The 22,822-nt window shown below is 41.4% G+C and overlaps 1 protein-coding gene across 1 annotated transcript in view; it reads right to left on the bottom strand.

Annotated features, from left to right (window-relative positions):
* Positions 1–22,077, bottom strand: part of Pdzd8 (PDZ domain containing 8) — a 60,579-nt gene extending 38,502 nt beyond the window's left edge. The window contains exon 1 of the mRNA XM_075974549.1: positions 21,121–22,077. Coding sequence (XP_075830664.1) covers positions 21,121–21,977 — 857 coding nt within the window. The 5' untranslated portion in view covers positions 21,978–22,077. The remainder of the gene's footprint in view (positions 1–21,120) is intronic.
* Between the last annotated feature and the right edge of the window lie 745 nt (positions 22,078–22,822).

The following is a 22,822-nucleotide window of genomic DNA, read 5'->3' on the forward strand; positions in this document are numbered from 1 at the left end:
ACAGAGAAACACCTGACTCTACCTCCCAGGCATATGCCCACCACCATGCCCAGCCACAATTCATTTTTCTAATCATGCATCCGCTTAATGTAACAAGTCTTTTCTGTCTACGAAGTCACTGCTGGCCACTTAAGCCTTGCAATCTCCAGTATGGCCTCATCTCACAACTGCCTGTGCCTCTCACAAACCAGAGTGCCTCATGCACTCAGCATTTCAGTACGGTTGAGCTGATTTATAAAACACAAACACTAAAAATTAAACACTTGGAGGCTATCAACAGTGTACTACGGTTTATCTGGAAGGACACTGATAGAAGAGGGGAAGACCTACTTGCCAGTAAATGTGAATAAAGGAAAAATCTACTGAAGGAAGAAGTAGGAACATGGTCAATGCCCATTGCTTTATTCTGGTTTTAAACTAGAATAAGAAGCAGAAAGCCCCTCAGTTTCTCCAAAATTTTACAGTAATTTGCTTTTGAAGCCATTTGACTTAGACATACTCTAAATTCTTTGAGATTAAAAAAAAGGGTCAGAAGTGAGATTTTTCATATTAATACAATGTTGTATTTGATAGCTTTGAACACATATGCCTTACAGCCTCTGAAGAACATATAAAAATCTATTAATGCTTTAAAAATTACAAATATCATTACATTCTCTAGAAACAATGTTAATATTCTAAGTTATTTAGTTAAATTACAGCTGTTCTAAGACTCTATCTCCTTGTCAAAACACATCACAATTCTCAGAGGAGCATGAGTTAAACAGTATATGATATATAGTCTAATCTGAATTTATTAATACCTACAGTGTTTTGCTAAGAATGCTTATGCATAAAATACATTAAAATCAGAAATATGCATTCCACTTAAGACGAATACACCGGAAAGGGTATAGCTGTCATTCAGCAAGCCAGTCAAAGAATAAGCCTTGTTGATACTCATGGGAGACCTGCCCTTCCTAAACAGAAGCAGGGGGTGGGGAGTGAGAGAGGAACTGGTAAGAGGAGAGGGAAAGGAATCTGCAACAAGGATGTCAAATAAACAACAACAACAAAAATGTATAGGGTAGATGTTGGGTGGGAGGGATGGGACAGGACATTTGGCTTTCAAAACTGCTTAAGACAAAGCCTTTCCCTCCCCATAAGGAAGCCCAACAACAAAGCCGGCTGCTGCTCCTCTGTCTTTACCTTTCCACTCCACCATCTCCTGCCAACCTATCAATTAAAAATGGTAGTTTTCCCACTCAGGCTCGCAGAAAATTAGCAAGTTATCCGCACTTCCTCCTACTGTAGAAAACTTAAATACTAATTTTAGAAAGGCTAGAATTAAGGAAGACAGTGTGAGATCATCTAACCCGCTCCCCAGTAAAATCTGTGAATTTTTTTGGAAGAAAATTAAAAACAAAACAACATCTCTGAAACAGCCTTAAGGGCAAATAGTAAATGAAGAAGAAACATCTATTCAAAATAATTCTATAAAAACTTAGTAAGAAAACCAAGTCTGATAAATGAACCAAGATGGCTGGCTCCCTTTCTTCTTCATAAAATCAGGGAGGCAGACTCTGCTTCAGACTGATATAGCTCTGAGTAAAGGGCTTTGTCTCTGGAAGGAAAAGGATTGATCAGTGTTCTCGCCAATCCCCTAGCTACCTACCTACCTGTGAGGCTAAGTTCTCAACAGGGCAGTAGAGAGGTGACGACTCTGTCCTTTGATTTGTGGAAAGAGGCGTCTACTTTGGGTACAGCACCCTGAGAAAACACCACCGAGACCCTAATTGCCTATTACCTGGCCCAGAGTTCCACAGGGAGAACAGCTGAAGCTCATCGACCTGCCTGTGGCAACCCAGTGCTCAGTTCCTAACGTTGGGGTTTCTTTTTCACCCAGAGAAAGCCCTTCCAATGTTTCCTTTCCACACTGCTCTCAGAGTCCTGGCACAGATGCTGTGCTGAAATGAGGAGGAGGCACAGAGCAGGTCAAAACTCTCTCCAAATCTCTCTAACAAAGCCAATTTGGTGCACAACAGACTATGGAAACTCACTGAAGATTCAAGGGCTCGGGGAACATACACCCTAAGACAGGCTCCTGAGCTTCCACAGGAGAACCACGTTAATTTAAAAGAGCTGGGAGCATTTCTCCTAGGACCAGACAAATATCAAGCACCTACTACAGAAACTGCTGCCGAAGGAGTCACACTTTAGTGGGATTAGTCTGAAGAAGAGCACTCTATACTTCACAGCACTGTCAGAAACAACAGACTCAAGATCAGAAGCTTAACACTGACGGAGACACAGATGGTACTAGAATAATCTAGTACCATTATCTAGTACCAAAGCTGAGCATGAGTGAAAACTCATTAAAAATTCAGTCCCAAAACAAACAAAGCAGTTACAAGCACTGGGGTAGGAGAGAGTAGTGCCCACAAATTCCTAAAAGGTATTACCTGAAACTTCTAGTTTCTACCAAAAAAATTTACAAAACTTCAGACAAACAGGAAAATGTGATCCATCCAACATGGAAATGAAAATAGTTAAAACAACTGCTTATGAGAGTTAACAGACTATAGATGTCATCAATTTAAAACTCTATCGGGAAAAAGGCAGAAGTATGGTAAGAAAAGGTATAAACTAAATCATCTATCTTAAGAGGTTAAACAGTAGAGAACACTACAGCTGGATCAAAAATAGCTGTGACATTACTGAAGCTAGACCTACACTTAGCAGCTACTAAAAAGAGAAATAGTAGCAAATGGTCACTCCTAGACAGTGAAACTTGGAGCAGTAACTTGGAAAATTTTATAAAAATCTTTCTGTTTAGGCTGTGTCTCAATGTTAAAGTAGGTCCTGGGCTAAATTTTTAACACCAAATAAATCCTATTTGATTTTTAACTCATACGCATTAACTAAAACAAGGAGAGACAGGACCAAATACTAGGGGATGTGAAACTGCTAGATTAGACAATTAGAAAATTATCATTCTGTATTAAATCTGAAAATACATACAAGCTTATGACCCAGCAATTCTAGCCCAAACAGTATCTAAAATAAATGTACACAATGAAAAGACATGTGTAAAACCATTCATAATAACACTAAGCATTTCACTGAGGCATATACAATCTACAGGAAATAAAATGAAACAAATTATAACTATATGCACAAACATTTAATCAAAGAAGCTAAACCAAAAGTGGAAAAATGAGTGAACATAATATAATTCAATTTTTAAAGTTAAAAACCAGGACAAAGTGTTAAAAATTAGAAAAAAACTAGAGGTCAGAAGAGTATTTACTTTAGGTCAAGCTTCTTCCTTTGTTTGATGTTTCTCTCTCTGTCTCTGTCTGTGTGTGTGTACTTGTGTGTGTTCTTCTGTGCAGGCACGCATGTGTGATGTGTGTGAACACCAGGGGACAACCTCTGTGTCATCCTTCGAGAGAGTGTCTGTCACAGTCTTGAAGCTTACCGGTCATGCTTCACTGGCTGGTCAGCAAACCCCAAGGATCCTCCTGGACCACCTTCCCAGTACTGGATTACAAGCATACCACATGCCCAGCATTTTAATCTGGGTTTATGGAACTGAACTCAGGTCCTCACACAGATTTTATTGCTATTTATCTTGTCAAAATTCTGAGCAAAAGTGTCACAATTACAGACTTTTCAGACAGTGAGTTAAATCTTCAATTAATGTTTAAGGACAAGAAACAAGTTTGATTTTTAAATGTGTGTTACATTAGTATATTAAATATATATTAAAATATTTAATTTATATTTTAAACCTACAGAAGAGCTAACCTTTCTTCTCATGTGGATGACAGAATCTTTTGTAACATCTAAAATATGTTTTTACTCTAAAATGTCTTTTCAGGATTGTTCTGTAAAACACCCTGAATGCCAGCTGGTGACATCTCCATCACATGGCAGTAGTAAAACTGTTGGCAAACACTGTGATCTTTAGAGACGGGTTTACCACAAACCCAGCATAAAAATATGCTGAGGTCTAGAGTTACTCGACCTTAGTCAGCCTATGTATTCTTTCCTGGAGAACAAATTTACTGGCGTTTTCAGCCCAGTAAAAGTCAAACCCTTTTATAGTTAGTTTTAAAAAGGACACAGACCCTCGATGCAGAGCAAGAATTCTCCCTCTAGAAATACCCAGGCAAAGGCAAGCTGAGGATTTGTCAAGGAGGCAAAGCATTGTGAAAAGAACACAAAGTTTTAAACAATACAAACAGAGATGGCAGCTTGACTCCATTATGTAACAAAGCATATGATTTCAAGGAGGTTTTTCATCTCCTATTTCTTATTCCAAAGTGTATGTGTGTGAGGGGGAGAGACTGTACTCTCTCTCTGTGAGAAGATGAAGTTTTTTTTTTTATTCTAACACTTCCTAAACTGCAAGGTAGCACACAAATGCTATCTGCTAAACACAGAATTCTTCAAGCACCTATGTCACCTCTGAAGTACCTGTCAACCCTCTTTAAAAGTCTGCACTGTGTTTATAAAGGACAGACACACGGTACCTTCTACACCCATATACCAGATTTCAGCGCAAGACATTTTCTTCAAGAGTGACTTTTTTCTACTACATGATAACCAAAACTAATATGAACACTGTCAATCAATAAACAGGAGAGAAGTTTAAGGTTTAAACATCCGGGGCAACTGCCTCATTTTCTCGAGGGAACCAAAGGCATGAAAAGTAAAGTGAAGGGCCTACACACCTAGTTTCTCAGAACTAGTATCACAACAGCTAAGCCTTCTTATACAGCCACCATTTACAAGGGAGGCAGTTCGAGGAGCTCTGTCTATATTAACCTATTTAACCCTTAAACACAAATGTCACAGCATTTCCTCCTTTTAATTTTTAACTGGTTAAAAACGTAGCATGTATTATATGTAACATTCAGTCAGAGAGTATCATAAAAGTAATTTTAAAATATCCTATAATGCTTTTTCAAAAGCATGGAATAAAACCGGACTCTCTGAACATAGCGGACAATGAGGACTGCTGAGAAGTCAAGAACAATGGCACTGGGTTTTGATCCTACTGCACGTACTGGCTTTGTGGGAGCCTAGGCTGTTTGGATGTTCACCTTACTAGACCTGGAAGGAGGTGGGAGGTCCTTGGACTCCCCACAGGGCAGGGAACCCTGACTGCTCTTTGGGTGATGAGAGAGGGGGAGTTTATTGGGGGAGGGGGAGGGAAATGGGAGGCGGTGGCAGGGAGGAGACAGAAATCTTTAATAAATAAATAAATTCATCAATTAAAAAATATCCTATAATGTAAAAGAGAAAAATTAGGAACTAAAGAGAATAGAGATACAACCAAGTCTGAAAACAGAGGCACACTCACATTCAAGGCCAGTAAAGTTCCCCACTTTAGGTGGACGATATGTTATTCTTATTCTTAATGGCATTGGCAAAAGCTAAGACTAGTGTGCTAATAAAATAATATGGACTGTATTGTTCATCTATTCTTAGGACAGGGATCTGGGAAGCAGGTGGTAAGAATCAAGAAGGAACAAAGAAGGAGAAAACTTAGATGCAACTCAGATACCTTTCACTGGGATTTCATGTCAGTCTCATCTGAATGAAGAACAGCTCTCTACTCACTGCTAGCCTCACTCCCCACTGCTGTAGTCCATGTCTGTTTTAATAATCACAACCCCTCTTTGTCTTCTCTTTGAATTCCTTCTTATATTTTCTGACTTCCCCATAACCGTTCTGTTTGTTTTTAACAAGGCAATTTAAAGTAGTGCTACTTACTTGTTCTTCACTTTGGCTCTAATATTCACTAGGTTTTAGGCAAGTTCAATTTTTGAGTTTTATTTGTAAGAGACAGTAAAATGCTCATCTTGTACCAGTACTTTAGGAATTAGATTAGAAGTTTCTCATAAAGCATGTGCCACAGTGATATGCTCCAGAAATACTTGATATCAAACTTTCCATGTTAAGGCTTGTCTTTTATAGGCATGTCAGGGAGCAAATTCATCCTCCTCCACAATGAAGCATTTCAGAACTTCACCATGTACTCAAGATTTTACAATCATGGCTAGTTCTCTTCCCTCAACTTTAGATAACCCTGATTTCAGCACCCGTAATTAGTACCTTGCATGTAAGTATCAATTAACAATTGCAAAAGAACAAATCAACAATAAACAGTATTCCTAGCCATTAAATTTTATAACTACATTTATATTTTAAAATTGTCTTAAGGAAATCCACAGAGAATTGCTTTATTCATGGACTTTCCTAGTGTGTACTATTGATGACCAGGTCTATACTTCAAGAAATTGTTTAATTTCTATACATCTATGGAGGGGAAAAAAAACACTCCTAAATAGTTATGATACAAGAACAAGAACAACAAATACTGTCCTAAGTCCTTCCCTCACTAACTGCCTCTATATTCTCTACCTAGGAATAGTTTTATTTTTCTAACTCTTAATTCTACAGAAACATAAATCAAGATGTATCTAGTCTTGAGAACGTAGGGCAGTGGCAAATGTTTATCTAGCATGGGAAAGGCTCTGGGTTCCATTCCTGGCCACTAATACAAAAAAGCAATAAATCAATCACTCTAGCGTTAGTAAGATGACTTGCCAAGAAAAGGCACTAGCTACTAAGCTTGACAATCAAGTTCAATCTCTGGGACCCACACAGTAGAACTCCCACAGGTAATCCTCTGACCTCCATACAGGGAGCTCTGTATACATGTGTCGCCTATAAAATTTACAGTCTAAAATTTTTGGCTTTCACAAAGCAAAACAGTTGGCAAATCTCTTCCTCTGGACCACATCACTCCAGCAATATCTTAGAATAAGAGAATACAAAAAGTACCGTTTGTTACATTCCTAGCACTTCTGTAAATCACACTGTATGTTCACATGTATCCTTGATTCTGACAACTCATAACAATATGTGGAACTTAATAAGCCGTATTTTCTGTATGTGAAGACTAAGATGAGACACTCAAGTATTCTGTTTGCCATAACAATAAATGGCACAGTTAACACTGCAGCAGATCCACTCATTCCTGTCTTGCACCATCTACAGGGACTATCAGTACTAAATAGTAGTTGAAAATAATGTCTATATTGAATAGTCGTCAAAGGTAACAAAGGAACAAACAGGAACAGTAGTTCCCTTTATATGTAGTGTAAATAAACATCAGGTTAAACTAGTGGTTTGCAAATACTTTGTTCTTAGGATCCTCATATGTGTTTTTCAGTTATCAAGGACCCTAAAGAGCTGTTGTTTATGGGGATGATATCCATTAAGATTGTCATGAGAAATTAAGCTTGCATTCCATTAGCTGTCAGGGTAATGATGTCATATCATCTGACTTCTGGAAAAAACCACTGTCATGTACTAAATGGGAAAGGCAAATTACATTTCTGTATCACTATTGGTACAGTTTTGACTTGGCAGGGCCCCCTCATAAAGGTCTAGAAGAGCCAAAAAAGCACCTCAACTAGATGGAAAAAAGAGTTAAGAATGTAACTCTGAGTGTGTTAGAGTTTGTGTACAGGTATATATGATTGTGGAAGCCAGAGGCCAATGTTAGTGTCTTCTTCCATCACATTCCACCTTATCTTTTTAAAAATTTTTAATTGTATGTATCTGGGTATTTTGTATGCATGTATGTCTATGCTTCATGTGCATGTCTGATGCCCACAGAGGCCAGAAGAGGGCATCAAAATGAGTTCAGGGGAATTTCTGGGGGTGTAAGTTCCAGAGAACACGGGAAGGGGTAAACAGGAGAGGGTCAGCCAATTGCTCTGCTTTCCTTGGACTTTTCATGTCTTTACCTCAATTTCTGACTCCCAAGGTTTTATTATACTTGAACAAATTAGGTAATCATTTCATCAGGCAGCTATAAGTGGCGTCCAATATGGGGCCACATATTTCCGCATAAGACCTGAGAAAGTGTTAAAAAAAAAAAGACTCCAAACACATAAAAATGGAACCAAATGCAGCTTCCTAGCCCTGCAGTCTCTCATGAAGCATGGTACACAGACATCATTCCCTGGCCACTGCCTCCAGGCTTGAGCCACCAGCATGCCATGAGGTAAGCTGTACAGATTTTGCTCATGTGAACAGAAAAGGTAGGCTTGGGGGGAAAAGAAGAAGAAAAAGAGCATAGACATATTATAAAAAATAATAAAGTCTTTAAGGAGAGAAGTAAAGTAATAAAAAAAAAGAATAAGCCACATTAAGGATGGGAAATATAACACAGGGAATTTGGACCTAATATGGTGCTTTGTTAATTTTGAAGTTTTTGAATGCTAATAAACAGACAACAGCTGCTGAGAGACATGGGCTTGTGGAACGGACTGCTGAATTAAACCAACCTATATACTATAGACATGTCGTGGGTTATGAATGGAAGTTCAAAATGGAAAATGTATTGCCTTGGAGGAGAAGTTATAGTTTTGTTTCCATAAGAAACAAAGGGCTGTGGATTTCTTCCAGGTTAACAGATCAGATTTGACCAGGGCAGACCTTCTGAGTATCTTGGTTACAGACATGGGGGAGAAATCAAGAAAGACTACAAGAAAGGTGACGTGTAAGCTGATCCCCCTGCATGGGAATAGCTTGGAGACAAGATGAGACATGATAAACCTTGTTGGCTTCAGAGTCCTCATGACTTATCCTTTCATATGGCATGGGTAGAAATTTATATTACAGCTTAGTTATGCAGTCCAAACAGACTTAAAAAGTTGGCAGATGCCTTTCACCTGCTCAAACACAGAACGAAAAAATCATCTTTAACTGACTTGTGTACACCACATATTCCATACTTGTGTTAGTGCAAACATGTATGTTACCTTTAAAAGTCTGTGTGTTTTCAGATCAAGGGAACCAGACACCAATGAAAATAAGTAGTCCAGGTGATCCAACCTCTCAGATGCCTTTGCTGCAGTTTCCCAAAGTTCTGTATTCAGAACAATTTCAAGACTGTTGGCTGAGATGGCCCAGCTTCACAGACTATTCCAGTCAAAACTTCAGATAAGCCTTACATTTTCCTATCACACCAAGACTAGACACAACTAGCTCTCCCAGGACTTGACCATTATCCCAATTTTTCCAGGGTCCCCTAAAGATGCCAGTGCCCCCAGACAACAGGAAGCAGTCTAGTGAAAATGACATCCATATTTTCTAGAGGTGGGTGGATAGTTTTTGGTCATTTGGTGGGTTATGCATGTTTGTCATCTTTTAGGCAGGGGGTTGGTTACAAGTTGTTATTAGTCAAGGTCAGAAAAAAAAGGAACAGAGAAAATTAGATTCAAGGATCTTTTTTTAAAAAGTAGAAGGGGGTATATAATATAGAAATGATGGGATAAAAAAGTAGATTGTTGAGTTTACTTTTGAACAACCACTTGTCTCAAATATTTTATATTGCTATGGAATTTTGTACATTGATACAAATTTAAGGTTTTTTTTTTTTGCTAAACTGTACTGCTTGTATTTCTTGTTTAAGGTATTATACCTATGTAGCTCATTTTAAAATGTAAAGTTTTAGTCCTTGAAAGATCTTTAGTATAATAAAGAAATAGAGGTTAATAGTTAGTCATCTGTAACAATCAAACTTGTAGTCATGTAAAGTATGTTTTCAAGGTCAAACATATATTTTAGATAGACAGATGGTCTTCAAACACTTCAGAGATAACAAAATATAGCATTTAAATGTTTTAATAACATAGGGCTTTTCATGACAGTGAGACAGTTCCTGGCATCTACTTCATAACAGGACGATGAGCATCGAAGAACCTCCATATGGAGATTGCTTTCTTTGTGGCAAAAGGTTTGGGCAAGAAACTGTCTTTGCCTCAACTGCTGACAGTAGGCTGTCCAAAGTAGACAAGCAGTACATAAAAGAAAGCTTCTGCTGAACTTTGCCAAGACAGGGTAGGATAGCTCTTCAAAAATTCCTGCTTCACAGAAAAGTTTGTCAGATATTCTGGACCTGTAGGCTGAAGATAGATGTCCCAACATTACAGAGGAACCTTGGGTGACTGACAAGGCAGCCAGATGCTCTGTTGTTTCATGGCTTTGTAAGTTGCTTGTTCTGCACTTCCTGTTTACTCATATATTAGTATATCTTTCTCTGATCTCTGATGGAGTTGAAGACTAGATAGTTACAGTTACAGTTTCCCTTAGTCATGAAAGAAAGTAAATTAGGTACAAAACTTTGAACTCCTCAACAGAGCATAGATAATGGAATATTTTCTCTAAATTTGCCAAATACTAATGAACTGGACACTGTAAATGTATTTCTTACTTAGTAATTGTTTTCATTATATATAGCTTTGTACTGGGATTAGCCATAAAGTTCTTGGAGGACTTTGCAAGGGTGGCTAGAGAGGACAGAAAGACTCCGAAGTAGTTCAGGGGAATTTCCGGGGATGCAGTTTCCAGAGAACATGAAGAGAAGGTTATCAAGAGAGGGTCATTCAATCACTCTACTTTCCTTGGATTTTTTCATGTCTTTATCTCAATTTCTGACTCCCAAGGTTTTATTATACTAGAACAAATTAGGCAATCATTTCATCAGGCAGTTACAATGGCTGTGAATAAACACTTGCCAGGCAAGGCTAAAGTCCAAAGTTTGGAACCCCAGCACTCATGTAAAGCTGAATGCAGTAGCATCTGTCTATAACCCCAGTGTTCCCACATGGGAGGTGCAGACAAGAGAATCCCTGGAAGCTTGCAGGCCAGCTAGCTTGGCAAACAAGACTATCTCAAAACAAAGTGGAAGGTGAAAATAGTCTGGATGCTGTCCTCTGACCTCCATGTGCATACAGGCACAGGGGCAGGGGAGGAGGAGAGGGAGAGAGACACAGATCATACAAAGAGATATACTTTAAAAAACACATGTTTTAAATCAGACAAAACACTGCATACAACACAAACACCAGACCCATGTTTTCTAGATACTTAAATGTGCATGCAACAGTTGTCTAATAAGAATACAAGTTCATTAACAAGATATAGACTCCCAATCCTTAATACTGCAATCTCTCCTCCCAATCCCCTCTCATTTTCAGCTCCCAAACAGAAATGATTAGCTCATTACTGTTACCTAAGACCTTGATTTGCCTGTTTTGTGAGGCAGAGTCTCATGTAGCCTAGGCTCACTATGTAGCCAAGGATGATTTCTTCCTCCATTTCCCAAGTGCTAGGATTACAAACATGTGTCATGGAGTTACTAATGCTACAAAAGGCTTTCCAGTAAAAGCTGTGGTTACATATTATAGGTTGTAGAGGTGGCTATAGAGTTGATCCTAGGAGCAACATCATTCCTAAGTCACAATTGCCTGTTTACCTGGTACATATATTAGCAATGACCCAAGTAAATACATTAAGTACTTTTGGTGCTTTGAATGAGAATGGCCACCATAGGTTCATATTTAGAATTCCTGGTTTTCAGTTGGTAGAACTGTTTGGGACAGATCAGGAGATGTGACCTTGTTGGAGTGTGTGTTCCTGGTTCTTGTGATGACGTCACAAGATGTGAGCTCTCAGCTACTGCTTGAACGTCATTTCTGCTGTGCTCCCGGCCATGATGGTCATGGACTCTAACCCTCTGAAACTGTGAGCCTCTGGACACGGCGTCTTAGTGTAACAGTAGATAGTACTTAATGCAAAACAATAAAACTTCCTCGTTTATTTTTATTACAGTCACCACAGCATTTTTAAGTAGACAACAACAGGAACTAATTATGCTGGAGAGAAGTTTCTTGTTCTTTTACTAGAGTTAAGGAAATCAGAGCCCAGCTATTTCAGTATCCCACTCACCATAAAATCAGCTTCATTCTTCCTACAATACATGAAGAATTCATGATGCCCAATGTGCTGACTACAGAATAAAGAGAAATGTGTTCTAAAACATTCTGCTGATTTCACAAAACTTGGCAATTACTCACTAGATTAGCCAAAATACATTTTGTTATTCTATTATCAGTTCAGGGAAAATAATCTGCAATTAATCAATATTTGATGGAGGAAGGTCATTGGTTAATTAAATAAAGAAACTGCTTGCCCTGATAGGTTAGAACATAGGTGGGTGGAGTAAACAGAACAGAATGCTGGGAGGAAGAGGAAGTGAGCTCAGAGACGCCATGCTCCCCTTTCTCGGGCAGACACGATCAAGCTCCAGCCCAGGATGGATGTAGGCTAGAATCTTCCCAGTAAGCGCACCTCGGTGCTACACACTTTATTAGAAATGGGCTAGTCCAGGTGCTAGTGTGAGCTGAGAAGAGGCTAGATATAATGGGCCAAGCAGTGTTTAAAAGAATACAGTTTGTGTGTTGTTACTTCGGGTAAAGCTAGCAGGTGGCAGGAGCTGGGTGGCGGAATGCAACCCGCAGCTCCAACAACAGTGTGGCGCCCATTTCTAATAAAGTGTGTAGCACCGAGGTGCGCTTACCGGGAAGATTCTAGCCTACGTCCATCCTGGGCTGGAGCTTGATCGCGTCTGCCCGGGAGAGGGGAGCATGGCGTCTCTGAGCTCACTTCCTCTTCCTCCCAGCATTCTGTTCTGTTTACTCCACCCACCTATGTTCTAACCTATCAGGGCAAGCAGTTTATTTAATTAACCAATGACCTTCCTCCATCAAATATTGACTTTTCTAGGAAAGTAAAATTAAAAGCCAAGGCTTTTTGAAAGTTAGAGAAGGCTGCAAAATCACTTTTGTACTTGGTTTTTCATTTTGTGTGTTAAGGAGGGGCCTGTATCCAATATGGGGCTAGGATAGACTTCAAAGTCCTTGTACTGGATTGATATCAGTTTATTGTTTATAAATCATCAATCAACAATAATCTTTAACCATTAAGGTAAAAAAGCAAGTTAGGACTGGAGAGATTACTCAGTCAGTAAAGTGTTCCTGCAAGCATGGGGAAAAGAGCTCAATTTCCTAGAGCCCACACACTAAAGACCAGGGACTAGGCTAGATCCTAGGCTAGGAGACAGAGACAGCACGACCCCTATGGCTAGCTGGCCAGCCAGTCTAGCAAATCTGTAAGCTACAAGTTCAGTAGGCGAGCCTGTCTCAGAAAATCATGTGGAGAATAACTGAGTTAGAAAGAACCCAACACCAAACTCTGGACTGCATGTGCTCTACATGCATGTATACACAAATACAAGTCCATGTGTATACCCACACCTAAAAAAGGGGAGTGTTAAGAAATCCAAAGAAAGAGAATGATCAAGAGAGAAGATTAAGTTCTCTTCCTTTTTGTGGTCATCACTGGATCCATAGCTGCCAAAATAAACAGCACCTTTCTCATACTCAGGGGAAGATCATGTCTTCCCTCTTTCCAAAAGGTTGAGACAGAGTATAACGTTTAATCTGTTAGGATGATGAAGTTTGGGTTGTCCGAAGACACTACAAAGGCCAGCAGATTGGCAAAGCGGTCCAGGTAGGCGGACAGGAAGAAATATACCATCTACATTGAACAAGTACAGTAAGAAAAGGCATTTAGTGGCACAATTATCCACGTGGGCATCCACCCCAGCAAGGTGGTTATCACCAGGCTAAAGCTGAACAAAGACTGCAAAAAGGAAAGGAAAGACAAGACTTGATAAGTAGGAAAGGAGGTCAAATACAAGGAAGAAACAATTGAGAAGATGCAGGAGAAGAATCTCATACACAACTTTCATTACAGACTGTTTAAGTTAAAAAGAGAGAGAGAGAGAGCAGAGTAAATGAGTTGGATCCATACATACTGTTGGAAAGGAAACCCATGTTCCTTACAGATGCAGTTGCAGGGTCACATGAATACTGCACTTCATTATGAAGAAGAAAAATGGAAGGAGGAGAGAACAGGTGTATAGAGGAAGAAAGAGGAAGAGTTGAGAGGCATCTGCTCTGTACAAAATAACTGGGTGTCTGTGTGTTTGATCATTTAACTATACTCCAAAATAACATTTGGATAGCAGGAATATTTTTAACTACAAGTATTTTTTTAATTACTCAACACTATTTGAATATCTGTAAAAGACCAGCAAAATACTGTCAAAAAATTCAGCATTTACCCAATGAGATGGGTGGAAGGAAGTTAATGGTATCATTATTTGTGTTGATGGATAGAAACTTGAATTTGACGCCTCAGCAAGCTATAGGAAAATTTCACTGATGGGAAAAGAAAAGACAGAAAGGAAGAGCAAAAAGAGAGATGAAGAGGGAGAGGAAGAACACTGAGTAATGTAGAACTTTGTTCAGAAGTATCTAAGCCACACAATCTTAGGCACATCCTAAGAAGGTAAGCTAGACTATGAAATGTTTTCTGTGCTATCTTATCAGCTTTAGTTTAACTTCCAGCATCAAAACTGTCTCCTGTCAGTGTTAACTTATCACTCAAAGTCTAAGAACCCTACACATGCTTCAAGGGAATGGACTAACTTCATGAAATAGGTGAAAATTGGTTTTTGTATTCTTCTGCAGAAATTATCCACAATCTCCATTAGCTTTTCATAAAACAAAACCCCAAAGACCCTTAAAAAGGTAAAGAAGCAGTTCTGAAGAGAAGCATGTTAGTTTTGTCTTTATTTTTTGAGGGTAAAGAGAGCAGCTCTCCTGAAGAAGGTCACGTAATTTCAGGTATAGATAGTGTCCTCATCTTCTTTTAAAATTTAAAAACACACACAAAAAGGTGGAACTTACAGGCAGGCCTAAAAGAATCTAGCCGGCAGAGCCCTCTGAACTTAGAGTAATGACTGTTTTACTGCTACAGAAATAGAGCATGGGACTTTGGGATTCCTGGAATTTTACTATTTATTTATTTAGGATTCTGCAAAAATTACTGATGCCTTCTAAGCCTGAGTTTCTGCACCTGTCAAAAGAAGATGCCTATCTGCCTCATTTGTGGACTGCCTAGGATACCAGGCAGACACATATAAGAAATGTGTTTTACTGCCCAGCTCATCTAATCAACTGTTAGTAATACTTATACATCAATATACAATGTTTGATTAGGCCACTCCTCTAATATGATATGCTTTACTTCAGGAATAAACTGTGGCGCTGGGATACAATACACAAACTATTGATTATAGCCTAACTTCCTCCTCATACATACGTTTACCCTCAAATTTCTAAAGCAGATTCATCAATACATTTCCATAACAATAGCATCTTCAGGAAAGCCAATGTTCCTGAAATAAAACTATCATTAAACCAGAGAACTTTACTTTTTGTAGGTTAATATCTTGCACAAAGGAACTCTCTGATCCATGGTGACAACACTCTAAAACTCCAGTGGATCTATGAAACTGAATAGTATTGAACTCTCTATATAAAGCTTTTCCCTAGACATACTATACTATATATAACAAGTAATCATCTGATTGCTTAAGCAGAGATATTGATCTCTTCCTGTTACAAACTAAAGGTCTTTGATAGATCCAAATGTTGCTATTATAAAACTTGATTATTTGTTTGCTCTACAAAAACAAACATGAGAACAAGAATACCTTATAACTATTTTTATCACCTGAATACCCAACAAAGAACTAGGAATATGCAGTATATGATTAGCTATTACTGAAAAATAAATAACTTTTTAAAATGACTTCATGATTCATCTCTGGAAAAATGATTTTGAAATTCCATTTACAAAAGACATGACAACATATTTCCTCTGAGCCATAATACCAGAATAAAAAGTACAGCCGATGAAAATTAGCTATTAAAATACATCATTACTTCAGGATAGCTACAATAACGCACTAATGACATTGTTGCTAGTTATCTTGAAGTAGCAAAGGTAAGTTTCCTAGTAATATTAGTAAAGAAAGTTAGCAATTATAACCACTTATTAGTAGCCACCTTAAAGAAAACATAATCTTTTAAAGTTATCTACATACATAGAGAAAATTATTGAAAGAGTAAGTACAGTACTCCTCCCAAACAGTTTTTGTCAGTTTTCTGAGAATTTACTCTGGAAGTTTTTAAGAGAGCATGGATTACTTAAAGTCATCTCTACCTCAGATAATCAGGGGAAAAAAATAAATGTAATTGACATTAAGAATAAAAGCTTCATCTCAAAAAACAAAAAAATAAATTATGTGCAAACTACATTTTAAAGTAGGAGGTTTTACAGACCAAGCCTAATTTAGTTCTTGGAATTCAATGGTGTCTACATTAATACAAAGATTTTACTGCCCTATCCCTCAACATTAGCAGAGATAAAATAGTGGTCTTCTTTGCTTTCCAGTCACTGAGGATATGTGAAAATTTTCTATGAATATTTCAGAATGTTTACAGGAATAAAAAAAATAGGACGAAATAATAAGTTACAACATTCAGATTCCAAAAGATATTTTATACCTATAAATGATTTCCCCATGTGTTCCATATACAATAAATTAAAATATAATACCAATTAAGTATCTGTTTCTTCTTTTGTAGCTGAAAATTGTTTAATTATTGACCAAATCCACTCAAGTAAAACAGTTTCTAACAAAAGGCAGACACTACTATTTACTATTACTACTCAACACATCAAATGGAAATATTTTAAGGTTTTTAATTTGCAGCAGAATGACTTTTTAAAATTCAACATTATAGAGACTCTTTAATAAAAATAAAATTGCTCAATGGCAGCTCTTTCAAAAAGTTTAGAAACGGTGAAAACATCGCCCACCTTCAAGTCTCACCAGCAAGCATTCCAGGAAGGGTCTCACAGGCACATGACTCCAAACCAGGCAGATGCCAGCTCAGAGGGGACAGGTGAGCAGGGACTAGGAAGTACAGGACAGTTTACACACAAATTTCACCCTGGAGCTACTACATTTCCTTTGCTTCTGTTGTGATGAGAAATGCAGATATGGAAATCGTGAAAATCAGAAGCCAGAAATTGACTTCAAAAAAAAAAAAAAAAACCTCCTACCTTTAACATTAGGAAACTAGTACAGGCCAGGTAAACAATGCCTACAAACTGAATTTATCCTTCCCTTAAGCAACCAAGCCAAGAACACGCTAAAACAGTAGTTCTCAACTGTCAACAGAAATCTTGGTCAACAGGATGGTGCCCAACATGTGGACAAGTGCATCCACAGAAAACCTGAGAGAGCTTGGAACAGAGTTAAGCATCGCTTCTCTGTTTTGCTCTGCTTGCTAGAGGCAAGCACTCTCAAGAGAGGCTTCTTGACTCAGCTTTAGCTGCAAAACCTTGCAGCTCTTTTAAGAAGTCCTGCCACGAAACACTTAAATGGTGTTGATGGAAAGCTGACCGCATCCTTTTTGGTGGTGGCAGGGACCTTTAAACGGAGTAGAGTTGTGGCAATAAACACAGCTCCGGGTGGTACTTCCACCGTGAGGCTGGAATCTCAGAAAGCTACGGAATGGACTGGATTCAGCCATCAAAAACCCGGCTTTAATCCTAGCCTTATTGCTTAGCAAATTAAAGACTTGTGTAGTCAGAAAAAGATATACAGTAAAGATAGATTCAAAGGCAAAGAAAACCTATAAATGGTTCACAGTGTGTTTAAAAATATATGTAGGCTTGGAAGACAAAGGAAAAGGATAAAGTCCTTAAAATAAGAGAGAAAGTAGTTGGTTTGGGTGTGGTGGCACACACCTTTAATCCCAACACTGGACCTCTGTGAGTTCAAGGACAACCTGGTCTACCAAGTGAATTATGGGACAGCCAAAGATAAACAGAGAAACCCTGTTTCAAAAAGCCAAAAAATAAAAATAAATAGAGGCTAAAGTAAAGCCACGTAAAGATGAAAAATACACAGTCTGGATACTGTGTGCTATTATGCTCTCTTCAAATTGTTTGAATGCTGAGGAAGAAGCAACAGCTGCTAAGATATTTGTTTATAAATGCTGCAGGACTGGGAAGGACAGAAAACCTCTGCCAACACTCAACCTGTGGGTCAAGACCCCTTTGAGGAATCAAACAACCTTTTTACTAGGGCTGCCTAAACTCATTGGTAAACAGATACTCACATCACCATTCACAACAGTGCCAAAATTACAGTTATGAAGCAGCAATAAAAACAGTTTTAATGGGCGGGGGTCCCCACTACATGAAGAACTGCATTAAAGCATTAGTAAGAATCTAAAATATGTGACTTCCAAGCCCCAGATATCCCTGCCCTGCCACCCTGGACCGTAACCCTGACTTCAGAGGGAAGACAGACTCTCCACGTACCAGAAAGCACCAATGATAAGATGAAATTAGAAGTTAAAAGTTTTAAAAATTTCTACTTTATGCACTATTTTAAAGTACATGTTTTAAGAAGAAAAATTAAAATGAGGGGGATGAATTAAGAAACAACTCCTAACTTTAATACAATAGAGAACAAATTTCAGCATATTACAATTCATTTTTTAAAAAATTCTAATATTTTATAAACTGACTGCATTTGTTGGGTAAAATTTAAGCATCTGAGCTCTTAGGGAAGCTTGATTATTTCCAGGTCAAACACTGGGACCTGGCAGTTGTAACGGAAGGGCTACTTCATTTCAGCAACATGGAAAAAGAAAATAAAAAAAAGGTTTAGAAAGAACAGCTATGTTCATCAACAAGATACTTGTTATATAATAATTAAAGCATCAAAGAACCAGACTCAAAATACTTTACTCTTTTAGCTCTTACTAAGATGATTAGATGTTCAAATGGATAAACACAATCTGGGGGATTAAAACAGAAAAGCTGTGTAGAGCAACACCTGAAGACTCAGCCTTACAATGTAACTTTCAAAGACCCTCTCAAAACTTCCAGTTTAAGTCAGGTTGGAAGTTTCATAGCTACATTTTACTCCGAGTTCAGGATTAATTGAGAAAAATATCTAACCTACTGTTCTGATATCATACTTTGGGGGAAAAATCATTTAAGAACAAGAAAGGGGGTATGTGGAACTGCTGAAGCTGAGGCACATTATCTGAATCCTTTCCCAGCAGACTCCAAGTTCCAGTTGCCAACCCTAGCACCATTAACAGTCATCAAGATCAAAACTCTGTGTGCCCAAAGAAGACAACCTCGCCATTTGCTAATTTGTTCTGCTTTGAGAGCCATTATATATTTTTGGCATTACTAATAATCAAGATAATTAAATGGAGTGATTCTGATGCACTTATGAGACTTAGTTCCGGATTTAGGGTTAAAGGTTTGGGCTGTGTAAAATGTCATTTTTAATTCGTAAAACAAAGGAAACTTTTTGCGTATTTCTCTTCATTTAATCAGAATGATGTACAAGTTTTTGTAAGCAGAGAGCAAAATTTTAAACTAATAAGCATTTATTGGGGCTCATTCCCAGTCCAAGAAATGTAAAGAGTAAATGAAGTTGAAATAAATTCCTTTAGATTACAAAGAATTAACAAGATAGCCTCACTTTATCCAAGCTGAGCTTCACCTGACAGCTGACGCGAGTAAAGCAAGTTGTCCAACTATTACGCGCTTCTTCTCTTCAATAAAACAGGATAAATACTAGTTATGTCCTCCTTGTAAGAATGGTATGTCTAGATGGATTGTAATTCATCCTTTTAGATGGTCAGCCCCACAACATCATCAGAGTAGCACACGTCTGGAGAAGTGGTCACACGAGACCTGTAGCACTCACTTCCCCCTCGCATTTCCATTCTAACCTAAAAGCAGCTCCCTAGTCATTTCAACCCTCCATCAACTCCACCCTAGTGTAAATGTTATTGAGCGGACAATTCAATTCTCACTAAACTCTAAACTTTATGAAGGTGGTGGCGGTCTTTATTTCTGATCAGTACTGAACCTCAAGCACTGAGAATGGTAAGAAGGACATAATAAATGCCCAAAACTTTCTATGAGCAATGCACTCCGTAGTAGCTTCTGGTCAACCAATGAATTATCAGAACTTGTAACTTTTGTTTATGACTTTCTTAGCAACACACTACTATAAACACATTACTGCTTAAAAACTACAACTCATAATGTAACCACGTAAAAGCAGGTTTCGTAAACTGTATCTGCTTTAAAGAACTGACCATCCTGCACTGCCGATGACCAGGGCACCACCCCTGCAAATGCCCTACAATATGTGCCCCATACAGCAGCTCTCTCGCCGCCCAACAGCGTTCGTCCTATTAGTTTAACAAACCATAACCAGTAAAGTCGAAGCTTCACAAATCAAAAATTCATTCTAAATCTGCACTATTTCGGGATTACGTGGCTCGAGACTGTGGTAGAGCTCTAACGTCAAGGGGCATTTACTCTCCACTAAAGGACAGTAGTCATGTAAGACCACACTAGGTAACTTCACAGGGCAGACCAAAAGCTAAACGTTCAACTCAGTGAACACATTAACTGATAGAAAAGTTTAAAAGTTGGTTTCTTAAAAAGAAACATGAGCCTTTCTACTCAAACAAGCCTTCCAAGACCCACATATGAAGCCTCTGATCCTCCAAATTTTCATTTCCCTTCCACTTATATGTCAGAAAAAAAAAACTCAAAACAAAGTATCACATAAAATCAGGTCACCACACACAGAGGGACTTTAAACAACTCAAAATGACTATTGTCAAAGTACGACCCTCAAGATGACTTGGGTGAGGACCAGCGGCAGGGAATAGACACCTGAGAAGTGGAGTCTGGGTCTGTCTGTGGTGCAGAACCTACTTCCCAAGGGCAGATGACAGATACTCCAAATCTACAGAGAAAACCGCCAGGCACAGAACTCAACTTTTAAGTCACCTCCTTCTGCAGCAACCCCTGCCTTTGCCCCGAGAGCTGTGAAGGCACTAAAACCTGTGCACACAGACCAGACTTGCGCTGTGAGCACACTCTTCAGGCCTGCAGTGTGTGCAGGAACAACAACTCCACGTGGTCCAGGAGATGCTGCAAAAGACAGCGACACAGCAGCCTCTCCCAGGATGCAGCAACCACAGACAAGTGTGTCCCGACAATCCCCGGGGGGCCCAAGGGGAAAGGAGGCACTGAGCCGCCAGGGTAGAGCTACCAGCTCCCACAGCTGCCTTGGGCAGCACGGGAAACGTCCACTACACGCTGGTCCTTCCCTAGGGGCCCCCTGTCCAGGACGGAAGCGCACTGCAGACCAGGGCTGCGCTGGGCCTTGCCCTTCTCCGGCCACCGCCCCCGGGCAGCCACCGCTGCCCTGACCGCCCGCCCGTCCCTCACCTGATCTTGTAACTGGGCAGGGTGTGCTTGCGCTTGATGATCTTCTTGAGCTGGTTGACGATAATGGAGGTGAGCTGGGGCATGGGCCGGCCCTCGAACTGGGAGCGCACCTCAAAGTCAATCAGCGGGTCCTCCACGAAGGAGAAGAACCAGTGGGTGAAGGGCACACGGGTGAGGACGAAACGCAGCCGGCCCACCACCCGCGACAGCTTGACGAACAGGTAGGCGGACTTGCCGAACACTAGGTCCACGTCGATGGCCAGGTGGAACCCGCCGTCGTACTCCACCTCCGCCTCGAAGGCCAGCTCCTCGGGGCAGGTGGTGGGCAGCGCATCCCCGTCGGGGCCGTCGGGCTCGCCGGTGCCAGTGGCCACCACGGGCCGCACCAGGCGGATGGTCTTGATGAAGGGCACCGTGTCGCCCAGGAACACGTCGCGCAGACTCAGCCCCTCCAGCAGGCGGCCGGCCGTCTTGGTCTGCAGCAGCTCCTCGAACTCCACCTTGATCTTCTTGGTGACCCAGCGGCGGGCGAGCGCCGTGTCCCGCAGCTCCCGGAACAGGAACAGGATGGTGGCGTTGAGGAAGTAGCAGGTCTCCCGCGTCGGTGGGGCCGGGCTGTCGGGGGTCCGGGTGGCCTCGGACGACCCGGCCGCGGGCTCCTCCGAGCCGCCGCCATAGAGGTACTCCCTAAGGGGCAGGCCCGGCACCGGCTTGAGATAGCGGAAGCCGTCGCCCGCGCGGGCCGCCTCGTCCGCCCGCGGCTCGGGCTGTCTGCGGTAGAGCAGCAGGAACTGTGCGAGCAGCGTGAGGAACGAGCCCAGCACGGCCGACGCCAGGATCATGAGCAGCAGCCCCATCCCGCCGCCCCCGCCGCCCCCGCCGCCCGCCGGCCTGCTCCCGCGCTCTCCGCGCCGCCCTCCTCACGCCGTCGCCCCCGCCGCCTCCATCTTGCGGACATCGGTCGGGGAGGAGCGGCTCCTTGGGCCCGTCCCGAGCGTCGTCCGCAGCCCGGCGCCGCTCCCGTGCAGCGCCCTAGCCCGCCGCGGCCCCGCGCCTGCACAGACGCTCCCCCCCGGGGGCGGCCAGAGCGCTGGCGACCGGCGGCGGCGGGCGAGGGCGGGAACGGCGCCCTCCCCGCAGGAACGGCGCTCATTGGGCGAGCGGTGCGTGACGTCAGAGCGGGCGCGCTCCCGCCGGCGGGCGTCCGGGCGCTCGCGGACGCGGGTCCGTCTCCGGCCTCTCGGCGCGCTTCCAGCGAGCGCCGCGCCCCCCACGCCCGCAGTCCGCCGCGCGTCCGTCCTCCCGGGGGCGCGGGAGATGACGGAGGGGTGACCCGGAGGAGTCCGGAGCCGGGCGGACGGGGCCTGGCGCAACCGTCCGTTATTCCGCACCCATCCCCCGCGCTGGCCGTGGGCCCTGCCCGGGTACCGCTGCGGCGACAGTCCGCCCCTTCGTCCCGCAGTGTGTCGCTGCCTCCCCTGCAGGGCATCGCGGCGGACAGCCCAAGCGCGGACGGTTGGGACTCTGTCCAAGCCGGCCAGAGGACTGACTGCATCAGAGACCGCCGTCGCTATAGCCCGCACGGGCCAGCGGCTCTGCCTCCGCAGAGGGTGGGCCCCGAGAAGGGACCGAGGAGAACCGCGGGAAGAAGGGTACTAACTTTCACACTTCAGGGCTTATTCGAGTTTAAGTGAGAAGGAGT

Source organism: Microtus pennsylvanicus, chromosome 5, assembly GCF_037038515.1.
Source record: "Microtus pennsylvanicus isolate mMicPen1 chromosome 5, mMicPen1.hap1, whole genome shotgun sequence".
Classification (NCBI taxonomy): domain Eukaryota; kingdom Metazoa; phylum Chordata; class Mammalia; order Rodentia; family Cricetidae; genus Microtus; species Microtus pennsylvanicus.